This window comes from Megalops cyprinoides, chromosome 12 (assembly GCF_013368585.1).
Source record: "Megalops cyprinoides isolate fMegCyp1 chromosome 12, fMegCyp1.pri, whole genome shotgun sequence".
Classification (NCBI taxonomy): Eukaryota; Metazoa; Chordata; class Actinopteri; order Elopiformes; family Megalopidae; genus Megalops; species Megalops cyprinoides.
The window spans coordinates 8,250,969-8,261,118 of NC_050594.1; the positions used below are offsets into that span (position 1 = coordinate 8,250,969).

Consider the following 10,150-nt stretch of genomic DNA (forward strand, 5'->3'; position numbering starts at 1 on the left):
AACAGATCTAGGAAGCATTCACAACATGTGCTGTCGAGAGAGGAATCGTCTGCTCCTACTGTGGCGGAGAAAAATAGACTTGTACTCGACTGCGAACACACTATCCGTCTTCCACCATTCAACATGGTCACTTGTGCAACAAGACAAGGGAACCGGATATTCTACTAAAAAGTAAGCTTTGGAAATATTTTATTCTGTTTCATTTTTTTTTACCTTTCAGGATTTGATGGCACAGAGAATGAACCTCATAACTCTATTGCTTCTTCACTGACTCTTGTTGCAGATAAATCCATAGATAATGCTGTGTTGGGACTTGGCAACATGGTTGTGGTTTTGCCATTTAAAAATGTCTAAACCCAGTGCTCCACATCACCACGAAAGCCTTCATTGAGATCGTCCGGACTTAGTTGCTTCGGGAAAAGGATATGTGGAGGTAGACATGGGGGACTGGAACCTGCTTGGGAGAATCTTGGAGGAGGTCCACATCCACTCCACCATCGTGGGGAAGATCTGGCTGACCATCCTCTTCATCTTCCGCATGCTGGTGCTGGGCGTGGCGGCCGAGGACGTGTGGGACGACGAGCAGAGCGCCTTCGTCTGCAACACGGAACAGCCCGGATGCCGCAACGTCTGCTACGACCGCGCCTTCCCCATCTCGCTCATCCGCTACTGGGTGCTGCAGATCGTCTTCGTCTCCTCGCCGTCGCTGGTCTACATGGGCCACGCCCTGTTCCGGCTCCGCGCCCTGGAGAAGGAGAGGCACCGGAGGCGCGTGCAGCTGAGGGAGGAGCTGGGCGGGACCGAGCCCCTGCTGGAGGAGCACCGCAGGATCGAGCGGGAGCTGAGGAAGCTGGAGGAGCAGAAGAAGGTGAAGAAGGCTCCGCTGCGCGGGTCCCTGCTGCGCACCTACGTTCTGCATATCTTGACGCGGTCGGTGGTGGAGGTGGGCTTTATAGTGGGGCAGTACGCCTTGTACGGGATCGGGCTGGATCCCCTCTACAAGTGCGAGAGGGCGCCCTGCCCCAACGTGGTGGACTGCTTCGTCTCCAGGCCCACCGAGAAGACCATCTTCATGGTCTTCATGCTGGTCATTGCCGGCGTCTCGCTCTTCCTGAACGTCCTCGAGATAACGCACCTGGGGGCGAGAAAAATCAAGCAGACTCTGTACGGCCCTGTGAAAGACTATGTAGACGACGAAAGCCACCGTTTGAAGAGGAAGCCTACGATACAGCAGATATGTGTACTGAGCAACCTGTCCCCACGCGCCTCTGTTCCACTGACCCAGGCGACTTTCAAGGTCCCGCCCGACTGGCAGACGGACCACCTGCCGGCCTACGTGCCGCCGGGTGGGCACAAACCGAACGAGGACGTGTCCAGGTGGGATGGCGTCCCCGGCGGCCCGCCCTGTGCCAACGGGTCGCACCCGCTCCCCCGCCCGCCCGGCCGACCCAGCCAAGGCGACATCCGCGCCCTCCACCTCCGATCCGCCACCGAGCGCGGCAGCACCTCGGAGGAGCGGGACCACTCCAACAGCAGCGACCACCTGAATGGCGGGGACGGGCTGCAGAGCTCCGCCCACCTGATGACGCGCTGCCCGCCTCCGAGGGTGTCCCTTCCGTCCGGTCGCCCGGAGATACCGGCCGCCATCCGCGAGGCGCTGTGCGCGAGGAGCCAGCGGGCCAGCTTCTGCGGGGACTTCGGCGGGAACCGGGGCAGCTCTCCCCCAAACGGCGGGCCCTACCCTTTGTCTCGCCCCGACAGCGAGCCACCCAGCGGGTCCAGCGGCGCTGTTTCACGGAGCAGCTTGGGGTCTGAGTCGGACTTCCTCTCCCAAGATGGCTACAAACCCATGACCCCACCCCACATTGGGAGGAGAATGGCAAGTAGAGCCAAACGACAGGCGGCCTCTGACCTCGTCATATAAGGCACACCTTTTCCCTTTGTCCTTTCAATAAGCATGTGATTGAACCTTAATTTTAAACAATTATAACAAAACTTAGATCTGCTCTGACTGTCAGAATCTATTTTTGGAAGACCTAAAACTAAAGAGCATTACAACCATTGCAGCACTGCGGTAATACAAACTCATTGCCATTTGTAAGTCAGTTTTACTCACATGCATTCATTAGTCTATTTAGTTGCTGAATTGAATTGTCTTCTAAAAGAAAAAAAAATCATACATTGTACATCCTACAGATATATCTGTTGCTAAATAAATACATTTGAATATCAAAGGAAAGAAATATATTTGACAGTGAACTAAAATATTATAATAACTTGTTAAGGTGTTGCCTTATGTATTATCAGGGTTTCAAGATCATCTGCTGTATGAAAAACATTTTTATCTTAAAATACATGGCAGTATTACCAATTTTTGAATGCAGAGCAACAAAATGAACAAAAGTCATAATGATGCCAATTTTAAAATAGCACACAATTTATGGGTTTTCAGACCAGAGCACCCACAAATGCAGGACAAGCTCTGGTAAAAACCCTACCCTACCTATAGTGAACAGGTGCATTTGTGGTTGTGGAAGCAAAAATTAAACGCTTGTAATGTTCTTGAGTGGAATGCCTCAATGCATGGGAGTTGCTGCTGTAACTTTGGCAGATGTTAACATTGGCTGATGCTTTTGCCAGTAAGATATATTTATGTTGTCTATATCATTACATTTCCCATCACTCCCTGTAAAAGGTCTTTCATTCATGGGATTCCCTGCAGCGTGTGTACTGGGCAAAAGTGCAACATGAAAAAACTACAATTAAATATTTAACAACTTCCTTTCAGTAGAAGACATGAGCAGATTGTAAGCAGCTCTGATTCCTGACCCATAGGATAGACTGGTTAGCATTAATGCTGCTGCAGGTTATTACATTTACAGCTGTGTCTTACACTTTTGCTACAGGTCAAAAAGGCTGCAGTTGTGACTTCTTGTGTTCTTTGAGCGCTTGTTGCAGTCCAAGTTTGGGAGGGTATTTTCCTTTATGTTTTATGAAAGCTGAAAAGAAGTAAGGAGGGGAATCTCTGGACAGGGTTCTGTGTTCAGAGCTGGACTAAACAGTGAGCTTTACACAGAGATGGCTTCAAATTCACAATCTGCTAACTGCATTCATCTGCCAAACTGTCCTAATATGTTTTTTTGACTGTGTTATGAACACATACAGTACACCAGTTTAATAGGGATCACCCATATGTAACTGATTCCCTTATGACTAGATAATATAGCTGCATTACTTCAGATCATTTTTATTATAACAAATAGATTGGGTCGTGCTGCAAATGATTCATTATTAGAATGAGTTTGGAGACTGACATTTCTTACTGTGATGAGTATTTACTATGTGAAGTTGATGCAGTAGGTGCAAGTAGATGCAAGTATTCAGTACAGAATCAGCTGCTGGGGATACTGATTTAAACAGATACGCACACACACAGAATGTTTATCACATAAAACAATCAAAATCACATTAAGGACACATTTACAGCTTCCACTGCTGTCCTGGGGCTCCTGTTGTATGACTACTCATGAGTAATAACACATTTATAAATGATTTCACTACCACCTTATAATGAGGTCTGGTTATAAATACTGAATAAACCATTCATGAAACTGCACGTCATTAATACATAATAATACATTTTTGATGTATAGCCCAAAACCAGATAAAGGTTTTTGATGTTTGGTTACGGACGAAGCCAGAGTTGCCATATAACATTCCACATAAGATTACGAGATAAAGTGTTGAGGTGGACATTATGATGACAGCATCAAAAGAACCCTGGCCTCATCTGCAACAACATATACAAACATCAACAGTGAACAATGTGATTATTACTGCTTTATACATGGTTTAGAACTGCACAATATCATGAAGTGTTACTGTTACGTCTTGAACATGAATGTGACCAAAGCCTTCACAGTCCATTTCACTACAAAGCAATGCCTGGCAAAAAGGACCAGCTTAATGCCGTATTTAACAATGAACCTTTTCTTCCTCTCTTTCAGAGTGTGTTCTTGGAACTCTCTTCTGTCATGAAAAAATGAACGTTGTAAAAGATGGCGAGCGGGACATGTGCGGTGATGTATCGTTGAAGTGTCCCTCTGGAATCGTGGATAGTCACTCGGCTTTGCTCACCCTTATGCTTGATACAGTCACATTAAAACACATTGATTCAATAATACAAAACTCTACTTTGATACTGTTGGCATATTTAGTGCGGTCGATTGCATTTCTTTTGCATTAGCTTTTACTGGTTAATGGCTTGAGCACTTTAGCACACCTGCTTGCAAAATTAAGGAGTTTGCAACACACTCAATTTATAAAATTTTTATATTAATGTAATTGTAAATGTAAGAAATGATGGACTTCTTGTGCGCATCCTAAAATGACTTTTAACATGTATCTCAAAGAGATGAGAATAAAATCAGAATTACAAAAAAACAGGATTAATCATGAATTACACAGCACAGACACACACACACACACACACCACACACACACACATATGCACACACACACACATATGCTAACAATTGGAATGCATTAGTTGTCTTCATTGCTTCATTGCTTCAGTACTGTAGCAGAATTGCAATTGCAATTCTGCTACATTATTGCAGGTTTAAATACAGTGTGCTCTTCCGTTAAACTACTGTTTTAACACATCACTAGGAATTCATGATTAGCTTCACTTCACATACATAAGGTGCTTTTCAAGATCCAGAAAAAGTCTTTTACAGCGTGGCTCAATCATGGAATTCCAGACTCCTGTGCAGGATTACTGGGCAAACACTGTGCTAGTTACAAAGAATGGTAAAAACCCTGTTTATAGTCTTCTTCTATTTTACTACAGAAGATCAGCTTCAATTATAACAGACTGCACATACCTTTTTGCAATCAGGCACATATATTTCAAAAGTTAGAATGTATACCCAGCCAATTGGTTCATTCCATATATTGTCACGTTCGTGATTGACACGCACAACTAGCTGAGTGCTTGGGAGAGAAATGTTTTGAGTGAAGCAATATATTTCAGCTTGTGAGACATAACTACCGTGTATTGATTTAATGATCTTCATTCAAACAGCACTGCATTGTATGTTTTGCTGCATAGGAGGTTATTGTAATACATATGTTTTTGTAAGAAGTAGTGAAAAATTATGAGTTTTAAATGTGTTTCACAATTTCAAACATGCAGACTGTGCTCCTCAAAAGTCAGGGTGCAGAACCATGGAATAAACTGGGAACTGTAATAAACCAACTCTCCCAGTAAAGGATTTTGACTTGAAACACTATGTTGGCTATCAGATCTTGTGCTCTGCATATAAACACCTTATATTGTAGTCTCCTCTAGAGGGCAGCAAGAAATTTAAAGACCAAAGAGATAAGTTGTCACAGACTTCTTCCACAGGACTTAATTTCACTGAAACAAGTCATATGAATGTAAGTAAGGACTAAGCTGTGGATGACTCCCGCAACAAACCAACGAATAATCTCAGTCATCCCCAAATGTCTTTTTTACAGTGGTGCATAACTATTAAGTAGCAACATTACGGCTGACTCAAACCCCAAAAGAACGACAAACGAAGTTGTACATGATATGTTCTTTATTTCATTAACAGAAATGGTGTCTAGACAAAAAATTGTATTTTCATTTTATAACACTTGCAATTCAAATGAACAAAAGTTTTTTGCACAATACTCTATTTACAATGGGTACAGGAAGTCATTAAATTCATTAGGGTCATGTGACATTAATTTTTTTTTTTTTAAAAAAAGGTAGAAACTCTTAGTAACAGAATATGCAAATAACAGCTATCTCAGATTGAGTAAATTAACACAAAACACAGTCATTCAGGAAAAAAGACACAAAAGAAAGAAAAAAAATTGTAGACTACAAGCTCAAGAACCAGTACACGAAAAAATGAAAAAGCACCAAAATCTACTAATATGATAATGCCACAGAGTCCGTGTAAAAAGCATGTAGAAAAACACCTGATGCAGTTTGTCGATACAGTCGTTGACCAGTTATGAGAGGTATGACGGATTTTACAGGTAGATACGTGTGAGAAAGTCCATTCTGTTGACTCTGAGATGGGGAGCACACACCCCTGTGTGCACACAATTCACTCAAATGTGAATATGGCCTCTGGAAGTTCTAAGGCAAAAAAAACACAAAAAAACAAAAACAAAAAAAAAAAAAAAAACAGAGGTGCGTTTGTGTCCTTGTCAGACCAGGACAAGCTGTGAAACGCATAGAAAGCGATGAGCTTTTTTTTTTTTTTTTTTTTCTTCAGTTTCAAACATGACTGAAAATGCCTGTGACCCCAGTCTAGCGAGTTTGATTCATGTGGCAAATCTATTTCACACAAAAAAACGTGACACCTATACATGTAAACATACTTTCTCCTCACTGAATGATCTCATACCGTATTGTGTCCTGTGAGGACAATGGTAATATATAAAGTTAAGCAAATAAAACAAAGGCAAGTTCCACCCCCACAACATCCCCCGAAACAAAAAATAAAGAATATAGGAAAACCAGTGTTTGCTTCCTTCAGAAGGACCCCAAAAAGACCCCTGCCCCCCAAAAAAAGAATCTTGAAATCAAGTTGGTGAGGGTGCAATCCTTGTGTTCAGCTGAGGTGGCTCTTCTGTCTTTGCAACAATATATGTTAAAATTTATTGCGAAATTAGCATAGCCTGCATAGGAATGCACTGCGAATATGTTTGGTATGTAAAAACTCTGTAGACTCTGAACCCCATAAAATCTTCTCTGTTTCCTAATACCTTCCCAGTGTAACAGAGTTCAGAAAAGAGAGTAAATACGCAAAGCATCCACAAAAGAAGGTGGTGCCACCTCCTGGAGCTACAATAGTAGTACAACTAGTTCCCTTAGCTGTACAGCTTGGTCTTCAGTTTGGCAAGTTGATCATATTTCTTGCTGTGCCTCATTGAATGTGAGGACTGCAGTTTCAGATGCACAATAGACCTACTGCGCCACCTTTCAACCAGCAACTGTTAGCTACTAATCAATTTAAAAAGTGTTAACTTTGAAATAGGTCTCATGGTAGCCCTTAAGAGGGAGTTAACTATACTGTGCAAATCTAATTTATTAGCATGTACAGGGGGATGATCTGTTCAGATAATACAGAATGCAGGGGATTCAGGGTAATTTCTAAGAGGCAAAAAAGGAAGCAACTTTGCAATAAAATGACTAACAATCTAATACTAGAAAAGTCTGTTACAGAATCATAGATGGGTGAAAGCAAATCGTATATTGTTGGCACCCTGAGACATTTTTAGAGAGCATCGGACCACTGCTCAGTAGAAAAATGAGTTATGTCATCGTGCTACCATAGTGACAGAGCACAAGCTTATTTGGTAGAAGGGAAATCTGGAGACCTGAGAGACAACCCTCTCCTTTTACCCCCAGTCATCATGGAAACACAGAACCATAGCAGGCATGGAGTGGGTAGCTTGAACAGGGGACGTTCTATTTCCTGATGTTCAACTCTGTGTTGCTTCTGTCCTTTGAAAACCTCCCTGTCTAAAATGCTTTTGTCAGGAGGTACCTGTAATGCCTGCATTTCTGTGCTAGCCGTAGATGATCTGTCTGAAACGTTCCTCTTAATGAAGCATGTCAAGCCAGTGAATCAGAACACTTCTAGTGGCAATGACAGCAGAGACAGAAACTTAGCAGTGTGCTGAGCTAGCTGTTCAGTAAACAGCATACAGCTTCTTCAGAGAGGGGCCTGGGAGGCTGCAGAGAGCAAGGCATTCTGGGTAAGGCCCTGCTCCGCATGTCCACTCCTCTGATCAAGAGGTCATGCTTTAGCTTATGGGAAGCATTGAAGCCACTTTGAGTGCATTAAAGCTACCTTGTAAGAATTTGTAATTTGCTATCCATTCCACGTTTTTAAAGGGGGGGGGGGCTTCAGTTTGTCTTCTTTTGCATAATAGAGCCGTAAGAAATAATACAGTAAAGACTTAACTAACGTAGAAATAGGAAGTTAACACACATCGCCTGAGTGGAGGTAGCTGGGCTTTTGAGGCTCAAGAGACGGCGACCCGTGGCATCAACATCAGACGGCAACAGCCATTCCAGCAAAGTGAGACAATTTCAAGCTTCAGTATGAACTGCCACCATAGCAGCGCTAAGCAGTCTTCTACCGGAGGCTCCCTTGAACTGCATGCAGAAAGAGTGCAACTGGTTCCCTTAGCTGTAGGCCTGGATCTTTAGCTCATCATGCTAGCTGCATCTCATGGTATACTGTGAGGCGTACTGTGTGGGCTGTACCCCTAAAAGAAGACGACGACTTTTGTGTTTTTTTTTGAATGCACCCTGCACTACCATCTGGTCAGCTGGTGAATAAACACGTTGTTACTCTCTGGTTGCAGTTTATGAATGACAGATCCTGCTAGTGATTCTTTTCTGCCTTTGGCTAGAAAGATAAGATACTTTTAGTGATATTAGGCATTCCTTGTCTCCACTGCACAATAGCAAACGCCAACCACCTCCACCTGCATCAATGAAACAAAGCCGAGGAGAGGAACTTTAAATGTGTGTCACAGAACAGACGCAATAATACTAACATTTGAAAGTACTTGAAAGAAATGAAGAAGAATAGCTTATGTATTTTTTTTCTGCAGGAAAAGAGACCTTAATTGCATCATAAAAATCACAACCTCGCTTTTTGGTAGACAGACACATTTTAGCATTGGAGTTCTGTGCTTCTCTTGTGGAAGATTACACCTTGTTTGCATTCTACCTTCCTCTGAAACAAAAAAGCAAGAAAGTTCCAGGAATGACCTGAATATATATGTACAGACATTTTCTTTAGTCTGTCTCCCTTCGTGTTTCCCTGACAAGAGCAAGTTGCAGTTATGCACTTTTGCAGTTATGCATGGAACCTCACACTGACTGGAGAGGAAGAAGAGGAGAGCAGAAATCTGAAAAAATGACATTGATGCATTCACTAATTCTGATTACCACTGGCAGCTCAGATACATTTTGTATGAATCTTATGTCGTTACCAGCCAAGAACAGCATTCACTTCCTGTCACAACATGTGTTCTGACACATACGCAAACATGCATACACGCACACATGCACACACACGCGTGTGCATGCACATACAAACATTCTAGCCGCAGTACAAAAGTCAGCTTTGTGGTTTTACAACCATTTAGTATGAGGTCAAATTAGGCCACTGCCATAATTTTTTCGAGACATAACTGGCTCTCACAGCTGTATAAAAAGGTCACTACCCTGCATCTTCAAGATCAGATTTATCTCTCACAATATTTGTTTATTCACCTACAATCAAAATGAATTTCTAACCCTTGAGAGCAGATTCCTGTCTTAAATTGAATAATTTAAGAACTGCATTAAAGTTCTATTTTTAATTCCAAAATTATTCATGATATTTTATGGTTGTTGCCACTGATAGGCCAACCAGTGCTTGATATACTCAATACTGGATGGCATATCTTGCATATTGAAAACTTTCAGTCAAAATTCCCATGAAATAGAAAACTAAACTTTGAACCAGGAAAACTGGAGACTAAATCTTTCAACTGAGGACAATTAGAACTACTAGAAATACAGGCACAAACAAACTACAGCTACCACAAAAATGGCTGACATACTTCACAAGTCATGTTAACAATTATGGCAAGTCACCACTGTGTGAAAATTATTTCTCAGATGGTGTCTAAGGTATTTGTTTTCTTCAGTAGGATCAAAAAAATATATATTCAACTGATGATTGGGAGATGCACTCCTAAGTGCCAATGTCAGTGCTTTCATCTCAGACTTTTCAGGGTCAGCAGATCTGAGGCGTGGCCCTTTCGAAGTGCTACAGGAAAGAAAGAGCTGGAATTTCAGCTGGAGTCAACAGAAAAGGAAGAACATTTCAATGGCAACTGTGGTTTCTGAAACAGACTGTTTTGCAAATTTTGCACTCCTAAAACCTATGGTGATTTTTCAAAACTCTTAGGTCATAACATAACACAATAATTTCAGGAAAACCTTTTTTTTCTCAATATTGACTCCCCTCCTATGAGATTCTTTCTCATAACTACGCTGGGTAACACTCAACCACCTTCACATATCATAACAGTTTTCACACTGACAGAAATTCTAACA

General features: G+C 42.2%; 1 protein-coding gene across 1 annotated transcript; it reads left to right on the forward strand.

Annotated features, from left to right (window-relative positions):
• Nucleotides 1-439: 439 nt before the first annotated feature.
• On the forward strand, nt 440-1,924 carry gja10a (gap junction protein alpha 10 a). The gene has a single exon (XM_036542198.1). It carries the CDS (start codon nt 440-442, stop codon nt 1,922-1,924), a length of 1,485 nt encoding a protein of 494 aa, XP_036398091.1.
• Nucleotides 1,925-10,150: the final 8,226 nt, after the last annotated feature.